General features: G+C 41.4%; 2 protein-coding genes across 2 annotated transcripts in view; one reads left to right on the forward strand and one right to left on the reverse strand.

Annotated features, from left to right (window-relative positions):
* PPP3R1 (protein phosphatase 3, regulatory subunit B, alpha) overlaps window positions 1-11,790 on the forward strand; it is a 16,631-nt gene extending 4,841 nt beyond the window's left edge. Inside the window, exons 2-5 of the mRNA XM_008936297.1 lie at window positions 4,040-4,216; window positions 6,457-6,516; window positions 7,176-7,360; window positions 9,608-11,790. Of these exons, the coding sequence (XP_008934545.1) occupies window positions 4,040-4,216; window positions 6,457-6,516; window positions 7,176-7,360; window positions 9,608-9,655 (470 nt within the window). The 3' untranslated portion in view covers window positions 9,656-11,790. The remainder of the gene's footprint in view (window positions 1-4,039; window positions 4,217-6,456; window positions 6,517-7,175; window positions 7,361-9,607) is intronic.
* Window positions 11,791-13,406: 1,616 nt separating this feature from the next.
* PNO1 (partner of NOB1 homolog (S. cerevisiae)) lies at window positions 13,407-17,973 on the reverse strand (the record flags this gene model as incomplete). The annotated part of the gene is made up of 6 exons (XM_008936298.1): window positions 13,407-13,474; window positions 13,946-14,016; window positions 14,535-14,652; window positions 15,347-15,407; window positions 16,032-16,115; window positions 17,824-17,973. Coding segments are annotated over 6 exons (552 nt in total), but the record flags the coding sequence as incomplete, so codon positions are not given.
* Window positions 17,974-18,017: the final 44 nt, after the last annotated feature.

Raw genomic sequence — 18,017 nt, forward strand, 5'->3', positions numbered from 1 at the left:
TTTTTCCCCCCAAGAGCAGAACCTCTCTCAGCTCTAATGCAGACAAACCCTTTGTTTGAATGTTTCATGCTGAGGGATGACAAATCTGTCATGCTCATTTCTAGCAGAAACTGCTGCTCAGCATCTGCACCTGGACTCAGTATTGCAGGTGAACTGGCATTGACCACATGAGCTATGAAATTGGATGTGTGAATATGTGGAGGAGGAGTAATTAACATTTTTTTGAAGTATGAAGCATCTTTAATAGTTGAGAGGATTGTTGCTTTGCTACAGTTCGGCAAAACAGAAAAAAAATTCCTGAGAAAAATTTTTCCATGCCTCTCCAGCCTCTTCCTTTTCCATCATCTGACTTGTGTCTTTATCATCTGTAATCTTGATCTCTTTGACAACAATCTCCAAAAGAGAAAAAAAATTGGTGCTTTATCTCCTCTTAGGCATTGCTGCTTTGTAAAATTTCGTTATCTGTCTAATTGCACATGTGAGGCTGGTTAACTGCACAGTGCATCTTGTGCCCAGCAGATGTTGGCAGAGCACGTGGTTTCAGAGTACCGTCACTTGTTGACATTCTGTGCTCTGGATCAGTCTTTGAACAGACCAGTAAAACATTCTCTTTGAATTCACATTGGTGGGTCTGGCTAAAGATGGATTAGCTTGAGATAAAATGTCTTTCTGGCAAAAGTTTGTTTCCTTAGCAAGTCTTGTGTGGAAGATCTTCCCTCTCTGCTGGAGCAGCCCAGTGTGGTGGCAGAGTGGTCTTGTCTGTCTTCTATGCCAGCTGTAACAATTTAAAGCTATGTAGCAGTGTTTGACTGGTGTACGTGCTAATTGGCTCCACTGCTTATGCATTTGTGAGGAAGAGTCCTGTGGATTTTAGCTCCCAAAACAGGGGATGGGGCCAGAATCACAAAATAAGGCTTTGCTTAACACTGCTGTGGGGTTCTGAGAAAATGATGCTATCTAGTGGCTGCTGGTTGGTCTGCAGTCCCAGCTCAGGCTTCCCTTGTTTGTCAGATATGTCCCGCTTTGTGATGGTGCCAGTTGTTGCTGTGTTGTGGTACTTGGGGTTTTCTGAAGTGTAAGGTAGAAATGTTTCAGAACTTGCAATTAGCGAACTCATTAGTTTGTGTGGTGAGAGAGAAGAGATCCAGCTTTGTTAATGCTGCTTTAATACTTCTCTGTCGTGATTTTGTGAAATTCCAGAACCATGAAGTGGATCAGGTTGCTGAGGGGTCTTTAATCTTTGAGTTTTAGTCAGAGCTTATCTTTGTTTTAATATTGGAAGTGAGATTTCACTGACTAGTAAGAGGACAAAAGTGCATTTTATGCACTATAGGTAATACTTGCAATTTGCTGCTTAGTTGTTCCAAAGCAAAGTTAATTTAAAAACATAATTCATGTACCTTTTATTGTTCTTGTTTCCTCTAGGAAATGGTTCTAATAGTAACCCTCACAGGCTTTATTTCAAAGTTTCCCATCATGATGCAATTACAAACTTCTGATTTCAAAGATAGATAATTTGTGAGGGATTTGTCTTGACGAAATAAAGGCCAGTTGCTTGAAAGACAGTGTGATTTCTGAGGCCAGGTAAGGAAGCAGGAGAGTTGTGGTTGGACCAGGACATAATTTTAAACATGACTGATAACAGTAGACTGATGTCATGGAAAAGTCCTTATATGGGTAACTATTATGTAGGTATAAGTTATATCTATTCATTTTACATTGGAAAATGTGTTTGCATCTGTCGTGTGACAAACCACACAATGGTTTTGTGCTTTTACAAATGCTTGTGCTCTAAGGGGCTTTTTAGGATATTATGGCTTTCGATGTGAGGTGCAAGTCTAGAGTAGAGCTTGCAGGAAAAGTGAGGTTCCCATGTTAAGAGCTTGCCGGGGTGCTGGCTTTGCACTCAGCTGTAGTGGGTCTGACAGCCTGGCAGCAGGGCAGGGGGTGAGGGTAGACAGTGCTGACCATTTCAGGGACTGACGGGCTCCACTTACAGCTCTGAGATGTTGAGGAAAATGGCAACGGAGGAGTTCCTGTGCAGAGAAGCAAGAGCTGGCAATACCTCCAGTGTACTGGTGAGAGGAAGCGTTCTGTGCTGGTTGGGCTAATTGCCAGCGGAGCTCTGCTTTGCCATTCTCTTTTAAGCACTGCCCTTCACTCCTGTGCTGGCGTCCTGCGCGCAGGTTACCGTGCGCTGGCCCAGAGGGGTTTCTGCGGGGCTGTGCGGGCGGAGAGGAGCTGCGGGGCCCTGGTGCGGGGCCCTGCTGCTCAGGGCTCGCCTCCCCTCGCGGCCTGCGCTGCCGTGCGAACGGGGGGAGAAGGAGCGTGGCTTTATTGCAGTCAGGGGCCTCATTAACTGAAATGCCAAATTGCAAACCGGAAACTGAGGAAACGAAGTCTCTGCAGATGCTGTTTAGCCTTAATTTGTACAGGCCTAGAGGCAGACTCAGATCTGTCTCTTGCTGGCACAGCGAAAGGAAGATTGTTCTGGGCGTATGGACCTGCTCTTGGCCTCTGCCTCTGTAGTTGGCAGTAGTTACCACGACTGACTAACTGCAGAATGTCAGAATTTACTACTTGGGCAAAATAAGTCTTGACAGAAAATCATCTTGTGCTTCTGGAGTTCTGGTATGTTCTCTCCCTTTCTGCCTACAGTTCTAACTACAGTTCTGGGTATCTCTGGATTTGTGTCTGGTAGGTTTTTAGGCAAGAATATAAAGAAATGTAAGCAGTTCATTACTGCGTTGGTAGAGGATCAGGTCTCTGAATTGGCTACAATCTCCAAACATAAAGCTCTGCCTGTTGGCTGACCTTACATGCTGGAAAGACTGAAGTACTGTTTGTTTTTATGCTGCACTTCTACAAAAGCCTAAGAAGGTACGAATGTGATGTGAAGTGGATCAGGTGGTATGAATGTGCCTTGTAGAAGTTAGGAAACAATTTCTTTTGCTGTTGGAGCAAATGCACTAAACATATCTAAGAAATGTTGAGGAGACTACTCATGTTCGGAAAGAAATTGGTGTGGGGAGTTAGAAAGCTTCAGATTCTGTCAGATATGTTTGCTGTAGTTTGCTCTGTGCCGGCCACTTCCCAGGACTTCCTGAGAACCTAGGTTCCTCCTTCATAACCAAACATGGTGAGCAATTTGTGAACAAGCTTTGATTTCATAAATCAAGCTGCTGATGGGGAATTTTCAGGTTGTTACAGGGAAGTTTTTCCAAGCTTTTCATCAGTAACAAAGTACAAGATTTCTTAGTAGTCTATTCCTGGCAAAATCAGAGGTGTAAAGTAGGGTACTATATATATGCTTTAAATGAAGTCCTCTTCAAATTTGAGGAAGATGGCTGAAGTTGTACTGCTGCAGAACCTGAAACTGCTTAAAATTCTGAGACAAAAACCCCCCAATGTATGCAGGTCATGACTACAGGAGTATCCATTTTCTGTTTGAGATGGAGAAAAAAAAATTATCTTAAGTCTGTCTGGGTGATATTTTTGAGTAGGTGAGTGGTGACTGGTCAACAGTGGGACTGTGTTAACCTCCTTAACATGGCATGTATCCCAGGAGATAAACCATATGTTTGGGGTGCTGAAGAATCAGTAGTTTTGCTAATTTGTTTACTATTACAATTGTCTTTCTAACTTAGGTGAGTCTAGTGTAAACGTAATACGTGCTTCTGCAAAGCAAACGTGGTCTCTTCATTTCTTCATACCTGGTACTTGTAAGAGCTGTCTGACTAAGAAGTAGCTAAGCATTCTCAATCCTTAAAAATGTTGTGTCAGCGTGTGGTGTTCAGTGAGTCACGAGGCTAACTGTATTATGGCTGGTGCAGGGAGGAAAAAAGGTAAGGTTTATTTGAAATAGAATGAAGAGGCTTGTGTTTATCTTCATCTTTATAATCTTCCATGAGAGTGTTTAATAGTTGTAATGAAGTAGGAGAAATTCTGGTAGGAAAGCAGTGAAATGTGCATTTGTTGAACTGGCAAAGGGTTTACTGAAGCCTTTCTGAGAATAGATGTGGGTTTTTTTCCCTTTCAGTTGATGCTGATGAGATAAAACGACTAGGAAAGAGATTTAAGAAGCTTGACTTGGACAACTCTGGTTCTTTGAGCGTGGAAGAGTTCATGTCTTTACCTGAATTGCAACAGAACCCGTTAGTACAGCGAGTAATAGATATATTTGACACAGATGGAAATGGAGAAGTGGACTTCAAAGGTAAGCTGCAGTGCCTCCTGACAGGTGGTGGCATTTTACTGGAATTCTTGGAGCCTTGGAATTCAAATTTTGCTTCACCTGAGAGAGGAGGAGTGAAGAAAAACTTGTTCATCAAAATAAGGTTCTAATTCCTGGTGAAACTGAGTACCAGTAAAACCAGTTTCTCTGGTGCATTAGGGCAATGCACTCCTGAAAGAAACACTTAAAAGAGCAGGTTGTTCAGTAATAGCTTTACAGGTCTTATTAAAACAACTCACTAAGTATATTTCAAAGTACACTAATTCAGACTCTTCATTGTGGTGCTATCCAAAGCATATTCTTAGGCTGGTCTGAAGAGACTGAAAAAAGTGGGGTAGATGGTGTACATGGTGTGTCTGTGCATAAGTTATGCTTATCCAAATGTTACGGGTATGTCCCTTGGAGTATTTTGAAAATAGTTTACAAGCTCGTGATAGTAGTCCTGATTTTTCTGTTGATTCTTCTTACAATCTTAGGTAGACACTTCAAGTGGAAAAACAGAATTTTTGATGTAGTACGTTCCTCTGAAGTTCTGGACACCTCAAATATTTGTGATTAAAAAGGGCCAGCAGGTTAAAAACCTCCATTACTAGTTGTTAAAACAGACTCTGACACTTGAATGTGATAATGTCTGTAACTTCTGTTCAAGCCAATACTTATTTCTCACTGCCCCTGACTAGAAAAGGTTAATAATTTTTGATTTATATTTTTTTAATTGGAGGAAGTTCTTAAATCTCATTTGTATTGACAGGCTAACATTTAAAATAAAATGTTAACATATAAAAGCTGCTAACCTTTAAAAAACCCTTTAAATTTCTGTAAGGAAAACTACAGCATAACCGGAGTGTTGAAGTTTTAAGACTTTCTTGGTATGGGTTTCTGAAGCACTAAATGTTGTATGTAACTGCTCCAGATTCCCCTGTGAATAGCAGGCAGTGATGAAAGATGATGGTATATTGTATGTGACACTGAGCTGTGATTAAAATGATTACCAAGAGCTGTTCCTCTTGGGTGGGAACAGGAAGTTGTCAAAATCAATTTTATGTAGTAAAATGCTTCTGCAGTAAGTGGCAATGAATTCTGTTGTCACCTGGCCAAGTTTGATTAATTTCTTTATTTCTGTCTTGGAGGGAAGCTCAAGGGGAAGGTCTTAAACTGAAAGAGGGTACATTTAGATTTGGATATAAGGAAGAAAAGTTTTGTGATGTTGCTGGTGAGACACTGGAACAGGTTGCTCGGATGAGTTGTGGATGCTCCATCATTGGATGTGTTCAAGGTCAGCTTGGATGGGACTTGTGAGCAACATGATCTAGTGAAAGGTGTCCTGACCATGGGAGGGGGCTGGACTGTATCATCTCTAACGGTCCCTTCCAACCCAAACCGTTCTGTCATTCTATGAAAAGGAAAATTCATTAGTGTGAGGGAACATGCATTCTCTTGTCGAAAGACCTAAACAATTTAAAAATTAGTCTTTAGTAGTTAAAAAAAATCGTTATCAGTCAAGCATTTTATTGATAAATCATATAGGAATTGTTGATTTAATTTCACAAAACATGTTGAAACTGTATTAGGCCTTTCAAGCTACTGCCACACTGCTGTATTGGTTCTGTACTGTAGGCCTCAGTTCTGCACTGTGGTCATTTTCACCCCTCAAAACTCCAAGAAGTGTAGCTACAGAATCTCATCCAGACACATCCCATCCAGGGTTTGGTGCTTTTTTCACAGCTCAAGAGTTTGCTCCTGGGCTAGGGACTTCATTGTTAAACAGTGTCAATATTTTTTTGCCCTATTTCTGATTTTAAAAAAATATTTTTAGGAATTTGGTTTAGAGCAGTTTTCAGCTTTAATGTAATTCTTGCTTGAAGTTGAGAAACCAATCTTAAGAGGAGCTATACAGTTTGATTCCCAGCTGGAGTAGCTTCAGTAGAGATCTTGATGGAGTTTTCTGTCAGATTCTTGAGAAAGTCTAGCAATAAATTTACTTAAATACTGGTGTGAACAAGTCCTTTCAGTGGGTGCATTATTGGGTTTGCAATACTTCCTAGAAAAGAACGTGTCCACATAATTTGATGCTTTTATGTGTCACAAGGTAAGCAATATTTTAAAGATTTTTTTAGGGTAATATAGAGTCTCTTTACAAATTAAAACAAAATCTGAATGTTGATTTCCTTGGTTTATTAAAAAATACACTTTTTTGTAAATGTTCTTCTTGTATTCTTCAGAATTTATAGAAGGAGTCTCCCAGTTCAGTGTCAAAGGAGATAAGGAACAGAAGTTGAGGTGTAAGTATTTTGATTTTTTGTAACAAAAAGGATTTGATCCTCAAAAATATACTTTTTTTTTAGCTAATGTTGATAAATTGGCAAACCAAGGTTCTCTGAAAAAATTGGAAATCGTGAAGGTAGATTGTAAGATAGGACAAGGGACAAATGGCACAAGCTAGAACACAGGAAGTTCCACCTGAACTTAAAGAGAAAATTCTTCACTGTAAGAGTGACAGAGCCCTGGAACAGGCTGCCCAGAGAGCTTTTGGGGTCACCTTCTCTTGAGACTTTCAAAACCTGCCTGGACACGTTCCTGTGCAACCTGCTCTGAGTGAACTTGCTTTGTCAGGGAAGTTGGACTGGATGATCTCAAGAGGTCCCCTTCCATAGAGTTCTTTTACTGCTGGTGCTAGAAACAAGTTCAGCTGACATTTCTAAAGTGAGATTTTTTCCCTTAAAACTTGATAGTAGCACTGCTTATTGTGTTGTTTCTGATATTTCATGATTTTCAGAATGAAACATGCTGTCAGAAATCTCCTTTAAATTGCAGTACTTTTCCTCGGCTTGTGCAGGACTGTGTCATCACTTTGTTAATGCAAAGCACATGAATGTATATTGCTTTTTTCTGCCCACGTTTGTTACTGAAAGCTTTACATAGATCTGTTTTACTTCTGCAGTTGCTTTTCGCATATATGATATGGACAAAGATGGTTATATCTCAAATGGAGAGCTCTTCCAGGTGCTGAAGATGATGGTTGGGAACAATCTCAAAGACACTCAGTTACAGCAAATTGTAGATAAAACCATAATTAATGCAGATAAGGATGGTGATGGAAGAATATCCTTTGAAGAATTCTGTGCTGTAAGTAACCTCTATAAAGAAAGCACTGATATTGGAATTATTAAAAAAAAAAAAAAGGTGGAAAAATGGGTAAACAATATAAAGGGTAAGATTAGGAAACCAGAGTGTTTCTTCTGATTTGGCAACAAGTCACCCTTGGGCACAGCTTTATTACAGAAGGTATCATTGTCGGGTGGCTTCCAGCAGAGCAGTGTGTCTGCGGGTGTAGGAGCAAGTCATGGCAGTGGCGTGCCTGAAGCAGATGGCTTCGTTCAGAGCACAGCAACTTTTACAAAGTCATTTTTATGTCATTTTATGGCATACTAAGCTTAAGACCCGTCCTGATTATTTTTGTATGTAGACAAAAATGCTAGAGCCTGACATGAAGATGCATATTGGATTCCAGTCTCTATGTTGGTAGAAAACTGCAGCTTTAAAGAAGAGTTGCAGGTGGCTGGCCTGTTGTAGGAGGCTGGTTTCCCTTGTCACAAACAGGTAAATTTGACTAAAAAAGAACTGGCACTTTGGGTTGTTTTAAATGTCTCTAGCTGCCTAGTGGAATACAGAGTGAGAAGAGTTAAAGCATGGTTTGTTAGGCACCTGCAGTCTGCTGAGGGAAGAAAAAGGCTTCAAACCACCCGAAAGCTGTAAAACCAGAGTATGTCACAAGCCCCACCCTGTCAGGGTTGGTGTGTGACTGAGAGAGGTGTGTTCCACAGAGGTGAACTTTAGGTTAATCTTCCAATCTCTGAACTAGGTGTCTGTTCCAAATTACCCTCTAGAAAGGTTTATCTTTGCTGGGTGTGGAGAGAGCCTGGGGAGATTATCACCATCTGGAGAAGGCAGAGATTTTACAAAGGCCAGGTACTGGGATTTGTGTCAGTTCCAGGGGGAGTAACCCCTCAAGTGCTGCTCTTGATAAAGGACAAACAGTGGGAAGGTGCATTTTGACAGCTCTGGGGTTTACTGAGCAGAATGTTTAAATGTGGCCCTTGAGACTGAAGTGGTTTGTTTTCACCCATGTCATGCCTTTGTTTAATTAGTTGAGAGCAAGTTTTAAATTCTTTGTCTTTAAGAAAGTAAATGATACATTGAAACTTAAATATTTGCAAATGGCAATAATAAGTGTTTACACATTAATTTTAAATGGTGTATTAATGAAGGTTCACCTGCATGGCACAGTCTGAACTGATAGGCACTCAAGCATTGCTTTTGTTCCCTGCTCTTTGAATGTACACCTTCAGTTCAAACATAATTTGTTCATACTTGTGATCAATGCAAGTTCTAAAAAAAAATGAAAAAAAAAAAAAATTCTGCCCTCCCCCAAACTATGAAAGAAAAAAGTTTTATATTGTTTGTGGTTTGTTGGGTTTTATTGGTAGAGCTGTTAATTTTGTGGCATCACATGAAAATGTGTGGCCATCTGCAGAGAAGGCAGAAGGAGCTGCAGCCTGTGAACACCTACATTAGTGAAATAGCTGTTTATCTTTTGTACCAAGCTGTTGTCTTCTAACCATTCATCAAATATGATGTTGCCTTTTCTGTTGACTTGGGCTTCTGCCCAAACTTCCTGTCTTGTACTACTGCTTGATTTCTCTCTACCTTTCTTTTAATGTCTTCAATTTTTGTTGACCTTCTGGCAAGACACTTCTCATTCTTACAACCTCTTACCCTCTTGTTCTTGCATTTTACTTTCTTTTGTGCCATCTGTCTACAAAAGCACATTTTTGTTTGTGGTATTTGACCTTTGAGTTTTGTTTCTGTGTTACTAAAGTTCCTGTGACATCTCAGCTTCACTTTTCCTTTCCCTGTGCATGAACCTTACACCTTTGAACACTGGCAGTTCCTTCTGGGGTACGTGCAGTTTTGTCAGAAATCCTGCTGCCTTTCCTGAGGCCCTTTGCTTCCCGTGTCAAGATGTGCAGTTTTACAGGCTGCTTTAGAAGTAAAGTCAGCATTTCATCTGATGTGCTGAAACCTAATACAGGGTCAGAATATGAGACGGGGGGGAGAGGAAAGCCAAAATGGTGTCATTTACAGTGTTTTTCAGGCCCCGGAGTGTGTAAATGGTACTGATAAAACTACCTTGGGTAATAGAGCATTCATTTGCATTATCTCGCAGTCCTTGTGAGATGTGAATTAGTTTGGAGAGGCCAGGGAAATACTGTAATGGTGATGGACCTGAATGCATCTTCCAAATAAAGCGTGTTCTTTGTATCTTGCTAACTTTCAATTCTATCTATTTATGACTATTTATTTTTCTCCCAGGTTGTAGGAGGCCTAGATATCCACAAAAAGATGGTTGTAGACGTGTGACTCTGTAGGGCACCACCCAACACTTTTGCTTTCTTCTCCATCTCTGAAGATCTGCTCAAGACGTCCAGCAATGCTCTCTGTGTATTTAAATGGAAGTATTTTTCTCTGTGAAGCCACATTTTCCAACATGAGCCTCATGAAGCCAACTAAGTGTTATTGAACTTTTATTCTCTCAATAACTCAGTGTAGCACTTTAAAGTCTGAAGGACAGCAAAGATGGAAAGAGCATATCAGTGTGGTGGAGAAAGGGAAGGGGTTGGCTTTTTAATTTATTTTTCTTCATCTTTTATAACAAGGAAATATCTATCTATATATATATATGTGTGTGTGTATTTATATATAGATATATATGTAGCTTTCTATATGTAGTAGCTAGGTGGGCTTTAATTTAATATACTTGATTCAGAAACAAAACTAGAGTACAAAGTGCCAAGCAGAATATTAACAGTTCAATATATGGACATACATCCTTACTTTTATTTCACACAGTTTTATATATATAGTAGAAGAATGTAAAATTTTAACTGGGTGTTAGGTCAAACTCTCTTCCTGTGACTGTTCAGATGTTTCTATATATTGACTGGCTGACAAAGCATTGCTTCTTATTAATTCACCTTAATTACTTTTTTTTTTTTGTAACACGGGAGACTAAGTTTATTTATACCTGTTAATATATTACCAGGGACTGTGTCTCTTTGCTCAATAACTTAGTACAGTTCTAGTTGATATGAGAATATAGCTCAATGCTACTGCCAAGAACTAGCCCCTCGTGCGCGTGTAGTGACTGCAGAACGCTTTGGCCGCTAGATTTTGTCACCTAGGAGTGAACTGGGAGCAGTTAGAGCCGTCCAGGTTCAGGCAGATCTGCTGCTCTGGATTCAGTTTAGATAGAGCTGCTCCAGGTGTTAGACACACTCATGATTTTCTCTTGTGCTTTGCTTAATGGAATTAGGATCGACGTAACTGCGCAGGACTCCCATTACTTATTTTTTACAGTACTTAGATGAGAAAACGTTCTTGCCATTTAAATCCTGTTGTTTCAACCATGATAGCTTCCCCTCTGCATTTAAAGAATACTACAGGTAGCATAAATAACTGGTAATATTTTATATATATATATGTATATAGGATTCATACAGGGGGAAAATCTTGTTAACCTATGCCATAGAGGAGGAAAACTTCACGCTATCTAAATTTATACCTCTTGCGGTTCTCCGGTCCTTTGCCTGGAGAATGTTGTTTTTCTTTTCTAGATTTGTCCATATCATGATTTGTAACAGATGGTAACTTGATATATTTGTGTGATATAAAAGTAGCGAGCCATGTTTTACAACTTTATATCATCCCTTCCCTTTTCTGCGATGGTACTATTGGCTGGAAGAAAAACATTTGCTAGGTTTTTTTTAGGACAGTACATCTTTCCTGTATAGTAGTTTTTCTATTAAAAGAAATTGTTTTGTAATTAGCAGTGGGAAGTGCAGGTTGTCTGAACCTACTTCAGTCGAGCACCTGTCTGCCATAGCTGTTCCTTCAACTGAGTGCTGCACATCATGGGCTCTGTCTGTGAGAGAGAAATCCAGGTGCTTGGTGTCCTTGCATGACATGAAGTTTTGCATGTAGATCGATTTGAAATGTTCCTCTTGTTTACATAATTTGCATAATTTAAAAGATAATGTTGCCAAACTTTGGTAAATGTTAATGTTCAAAACAAAAATCTCCACTACATGTAACTTTTCTTCCTCTGGATCAGTACGTGGTTTATAATCCCAGCCAGTGGTTGTATCTGTTCCAGTGTCAACTGCCATGTGCTCTGCTTCAAGGGGGAACTAGTCTTTTGTGAATTTTTTGTACATAAGTATTTGTTACAAACATTTTAGCAAATGCTTTCGGTTTCTCTTACTTGCTTGTGCATATCTTGGCTGGCATCATAGAAATTAGTGCTAATGTTATTTCCTTAGGGGACTGGAAGGGGAGGGATGAGGTTGGTTGTTCTTTTTTTTTTTTTTTTTCTTCTTGTGTGGGGAAAAATGACTTATGTTGAATGTTTAGTTTTTCCTCTGCATGCTACATCATATGTTGTGGGAACTATAAGAACCTTCATACTATATGAATACAAAATAAAATATTTGAACCTTTGCTGGAGTGCTTCAGTACTTACCTAGACTTTTCCTGTTCAACTTAAAGCAGCTCTGTGCCCTGCTCTAAAGAAAAGAAAACCTTCTGCACATGGCTCTTTGATTGCAATTTTTTGAAAAACCTTACAGGGTGCAGTCTCCTGAGTATTTCCAGGCTTCACTGCAATCTTTCAAGATCATTCACGTTATTTTCTTCTTAAAGACATGTGTGGTTCTCTTTGCAGGTATGACCAAATTAAATAAAAACCTTATTTTAAATCCTGCTAAATTCAGAATGTATGTGGCAAGTGAAAGGTGGTTTAAGAAACAAACAAAAAACTCCCTAACCTGAGAAGGTAGGTGGAGAAGGAAAGGTCTGAGACCTGTGCTGCTGAGGTGTTTCTGCAGGCATGTCCCTTACAGAAGCTGTTTGCTCTTGCTCTCTGGGGTGCGCTGCCCTCTCCCTTTCTACTGTTTTTGGTCCATATCGGCATGCACCTGCTTTAGGATAAAGATCAGATTACTTGTGTGCCCTTGCCTCTCTCTGCCCCTTCTTATCTCTCAAGCTAGTTGAGATAAAGGCCATAAAGCAGCCCACGGACAGAATGTGCCAGGCAGGTGCACGGTGTTCCCTGGGGTGCCGAGAGCGACGCGCTCTGCCTGTGCAGCCCCGAGTGCTCCGAGCTGCATCTTTAGGGAACTTGGCCAGCATTCAACCTCTTGGCAGCTGTACAGTAATAATCCCATGTGAAGAAGTGCTGCATGGGGAGCTAGGACATTGAAAGAAATGTGTACTCAATTTGCTGATGTTTTTGATAATCTCATTTCAGTTTTGTTTTTGTTCACAAACCTGAACTGAATTATTTTGCAAGGCATGGTAACAAGTTCAGCTGGCAGAGGCAGGAGGAAAGGGCCCATGTTTAAGTCAAGTGGAGACTGTGATGGGTCTCGGTCATCTCCCCCTACTTCTGGAGGAGGGTGAGGAGACAACGCTTGGCAGTTGTCTGTGCTCTGGTACACTGGCAAGTACTAACCTGGTAGCTCTCGGCTTCACTAGGCTGCCCTTGCAAATAACTTCCAAGAAAGTAAAAAATCCTACAGTGTGCGCCTATGTAGTTTAAGTTCAAATACTTGGTGGTCTTACCATTTTCGTGTGGTATGTTGTTCCATAAGCAGCAGAGACTGGTTGGGCAGCCTGCCATTGAACTGTGCACTCCGGTTGACTCTTCCTTTTCCCCTGAAGACAGTGATCCACGCGTTGTGGTTATGACACTTGACCACGCCAACTCCTTGGCCTCAAAAGTGTTCTGAAGTCCCCAGAGCAGCATCTTCAATACTTTGATGGTTCAGAAAGTAATGAAGCATGGTTTTGTTTGAGGGTAAGTTTAAGTAAAATCAGGTACCTGTACTTCTGATACAGACACAACCAATTTAAAGTAATTTTTAATGACTATACAGAAACATGATGTGTTCAAACCACACATGCTGTCTGATGTGAAATTTGACTGCACAAACAGTCCCAGTTTTTTTCTGGGCTTCTGAATCAAGCAGAAGATTGAGTGCTGCTGTAGCTCCAGGCTGCTCGTGTGCACAGAAACCCTGACCCTCAGTCCTTGGTAGTGCAGGTGTGCTGCAGCTCAGAATCTTTCAGCTGCTCTGCTGGCCACTGCCCGAATATTGCCGTAAACTTTGGATGGAGGACTTCCTGCAGAAGAAAGCACAAATTCAGTCAGCAAACAAGGTAATGTCTCATGGAAAAGCATATTTTGCTCTTGTGTCTGTGCTAAAAGTGGAGAAATAAGCCCCTGGGTGAGAAGGATGGTCAAGGCTAACCAGCTTGTCCGCTACTGCAAGTGCAGAATTCAGCTGCTGCTGGTGGTGTGACAAGTCCCCTCTAGGCTTTGCAGACACTGCATTCAAAATAGCCCCTCGAGGGATGCTGCAGCCAAACCAAAAGCAGAAAATCTTCCTTCTCCACCACGGAGAGGGTTTTGGAGCCAGAACAATGTCCTGGGCTCTCCATCTCTTCCCCCAAACCCTTCTCTGAAGGGCAACAAAGCAACTCCCAGCAAGCTCCCCACTCCAAATGCAGGTGTGGACACACCAGGGAAGAAAATAAGACCCACAGAAAGCAGATCTATTTATATGTAATAATAAATTAGGTAACAGGACTTACCTAAAATTAGATTGCAAATTGCTGTTCGTGCCATTTTAATGTTCTGAAAAGATCCCAAAATATGAATTTTCCTGTAAAAAGCAAAGTAGCATTACTCAATGGGGAAAAAAGCCTCTGTGATTAGTTAATAGAGATGATTAGAGATGAACATGGAATTTCAGATCAGTGTCCTAGTTACTTTTCTATGCTTGTAAATCTAAAGAAGCCCCTGTACCTCAAAACCAGAAAACTACAACATAAAAGCTATGTTCTTCCAAATCCTTCTTAAAATAGATCTTATAGTTTCCAACTTTAATGCTGTAGCAGCTTCAGGAGGGCAAACATTGTTGCACTGGTTGGTGGATTCAGCTTTGATTATTCATAAAAAGGAATTCTTACACTGTGGGGAATTACTCAGTTCTAGGTGCCCTTGTGACAGTGTCATCGCTCATAACAAAAGGTCAAATACTCAAACAGAGTTTATTAAAAATAGCACTTAAATAATTTGATTTACTACTGCTCTACAAATGTTTCAGAAAGTGCAAGTCTTCCCAGAAGAGGACGGGCTGGTGTAGGGATTGCTCTGCCCAGGACTCGGGTGGGTACTCACGCGTCAGCCAGGACGATGCGTGTCCGCGTGACGTTCTCGATGGTGAATTTTGTCTTCCCGCCTTTCCCCGCTATCCTCCCTATGGCTCTCGACAGGTGATCTCCTTTCAAAGGCTTGACTGAAACAAGAACAATGAGCTCAGTGTAACAGCAGTGGTCTGTGATTGTTCCACGTACTGAAACAACTACTCCCCAGGAAAGCAGCTTTACTGTGGTGAACACAGACACACAGATGCTGCAGCTGAGGTGACCCGCAGTGAAAATCGCCTCTGGTGCTACGTCACCAGCTCTCTGGCGCCAGAGCAAAGTTCTCACACAACTGCTCTGGAAGGGTCTCTGTGCACTGTGCATGAGCAAAGACTGAGGAAAGAAACAGAGGCAAGGTGTGCAAGTGGATCAGATGTGGATGTTGCTCTAAAAGGGGCTCCAAGGAGCCACAGTAATATATGAAATAGATGTGTCTGCTGGCTCCTTCCCACCCCTCGCTGTCAGGGTGCTGGGAGGAACTAAGCCCATTCCAATTTAAAAATGTAACGTATGTATTCACCAATATGTTCTATGTCACCTTGGACTTTAAAACAATGGTTGCACTGTGACAAAATTCAAACCACTCTGACAAAGTGATGCTTTTAAGGATGAAGTTTGGGGGGGGAGTTTGTTGGGACATAGCTGCCTGCACCTGGACAATAACATGGCATGAAGGTTTTCCTCATCCCTGAGAATAAGGGATACAAGTGGAGCAGGAGGAAACAGAAGAATGTACTTGCAGATGACACACACAACTCCTTGAATACTGCAGTGGGAACTACTTACCATCTGTAACTTCAAATGATTCTATAAAAAGGTCATCTAATCTGATGAGAGCAAGAGCATCCTAAAATATTAAGAGATTTGTTATCAGTGTGAGTGTTGCAGTACCCCAACAGTTGAAAGCTGATGTTTTCTTTATATGTTGAACAGATTTCATTAGTAGTATTTCTCCATTGAATAAATTAAGACTTTTTTTCAATAGCAGTATGTATTTTTCTGTGTAGAGAGCTCTACCCCTGCTTAGACACCCCCACGCTCACCCCGGGCCTGCCAGACGAGTGACATCTGTACAGGTCTGCAGCACCAGGCAGTCCATATGAAGCTGCAAAAAGTGGGTGTGTTTTCTCTGAGGTTTGGACAGACAGGTCACTGGCTTGGGCTAAAGGAACAGAAACAGTCTGTACATGTGCAGAGCACCTCAGAGCCAGACTTGCTTCATGCGTGCCTCTCACATGCAGCTAAAAACCTCATCTCTTTTGTCATTTTAATTACATGCTATTTGATGGTTACTTTTTTTATCTTGCATTAGCTTAAGAAGCTAAACTTCCACTCCAGTCCCAATTTCAAACAAATTTATTTCTAGAAAACCACCTGAGAATTTTTGTCTCTTCCTGTAATGTGCAGAGAGGCCAAAGCCACTGCACAAGGCAGTCCAAGCAACCTCAGCATGGAGCTGTGGGAGACTCACCTCTACCTGGAAGCCGAGTATAAACGCTTTCACAAAGTCTGCTGCTTTCGTCAGAGCGCTCAGGTCCTTGGTCTCCTGACAGGTCTGCAAAACAAGGAGTTCTGTTTGCAAACAGAGACCACGTGAGCTGGATCAGGACACGGAAACGCTCCTGAACTGAGGTTTACTGGAAGGTGCCAGCAATACACTCTGCTTTTTTTTTTTTGATGTCCACCCTCAACACGGAGAAAGCATCAGCTGCCACAGGCTGTGCTTGGAGGGGAGGGAAAAGAGCAGCTGCTAGAAATCCTTACCACCACTGCTGGAGGAGAAACCTTTCATGGAAAACCTCAAACCAAACAATGCAAACTGCAACACAGAACAGTGGGAAAAAAAAAAAAAAAAGTGTGATGGCAGGTGACAGCTTGAGGAGGGAAAGTTATTCTAGTGACATATGGAACAAGAGGAAGATTAACAAGATATTTGGGACAGGAACAAGGCAACCCCACAAAGCAGCAAGTCGTGGAGTGTTCTTAAGGTTTATAGGCTTAAACCAGCTTATCCAAGTGTTCCTGAGGAGTAAGAACGAAACAGCAGCAACAACAAGCCTGACGACTGTGTCTTGGTAGCTGTACCCTACCCTGTTTCAGTGCCATCCCTTAAAGAATAATCACAAGCTGTTAAACTGCAGGCCCTTATCTTCTGCCACAAACATGAAGGTAGCAGAAGCTCTGGTGTCCTCATCAAAAGACACTTAACTCAAAACTGTCAGGTAAGTGTTCTGTAAACTGGAAAACACTGCATTCCAGAATCATACGTAGAGCGCAGACTAAGAGTTTTCCTTAATTAAGGAAAATACATCATTTTATCCTACCAAAATGGAAGAAAACCCCAGCCCAGCAGCTCATGGTGGCCCCTTCCAGAAGGGATAATGCATGTAAAATTCAAAGCGTTGAACTCCACTGATACAGGGTAAGAACAGTAATAGATAGAAATTAATAATTAGTTATACATATTAAGAATTTTAGAATATAGAGCACAGAACCATATAGCTCGAGAGGAAAAGAAACGGCTAACAGAGGGAAAGACTTGTTTTCTTTCACTAACAAAGACTTACTGACAAGCCAGAAGGGCATTCCAGCCTTATCTAAAGAAAGCAACCATAAAGAACAAGAATTAGGAAAGCAGACTGAATAACTAACAGGATGAACCTTGATATACTGACAGAACATCCTGATTCACTAACTGAGGCAGTCAAAATGAATGAATGAAGGCTAACATATGCAAAACCATTTACCCTTATCTAGAAGAAAGAACAAGAACTGACAGACTAAAAACAACATACAATATAAACTTATCGATAAAGAATGGCGAGTAAGGAAGAGGAGATTTACCAAGGACAAGAACTGATCACAATTGACTCAATTGGAACTATGGAAATAACTACTCCGAAGAAACTACCTTTTCCGGGATTAAGTAATGAATACGTATAGGCGTCATTTGAATATGCAGTGTTTAACTGTATAAATATGAAATAATTTGCCACTTCGGGTATGCACGTTTATGGTGGAGCGATCTCCCGTGCATCTGCGCGCAATAAACATACCTACTGTATAACTATCGAGTTATCGAGTCTATTTCCGTACGTCACCACGCTTCTAAGCGGTAGCCGACAGGTTTCATGTACATTCTCGGGGAAGTTTTCCGCAGTTATCGCTTTTCTAAGCACTACCGGGGACTCGGAACCCTTCCCGGAGCCGAACGGGCGCACCGGTGAGGAGCGGGGACGGCGGCGGGACGGGCTCTCTCTTACCTTGATCTCGACATTCCTCGTTTTCAAATTAAACCGGATTTGAAGCTGCAAGTGCTCCACGATAGGCGTGAAGATCTTCATCCAGTTCTCCTTTAACGGGGTATACCTGTTGGCCGGCACGGGAACCTTCCGCATCTCGCCCTTGCCAACCTAGCGGGGGAGAGAAGGGCGTGAGGCCGGGGCAGCCCCGGGAT

This window comes from Merops nubicus, unplaced genomic scaffold (genome assembly GCF_000691845.1).
Source record: "Merops nubicus isolate BGI_N331 unplaced genomic scaffold, ASM69184v1 scaffold30082, whole genome shotgun sequence".
Lineage (NCBI taxonomy): Eukaryota > Metazoa > Chordata > Aves > Coraciiformes > Meropidae > Merops > Merops nubicus.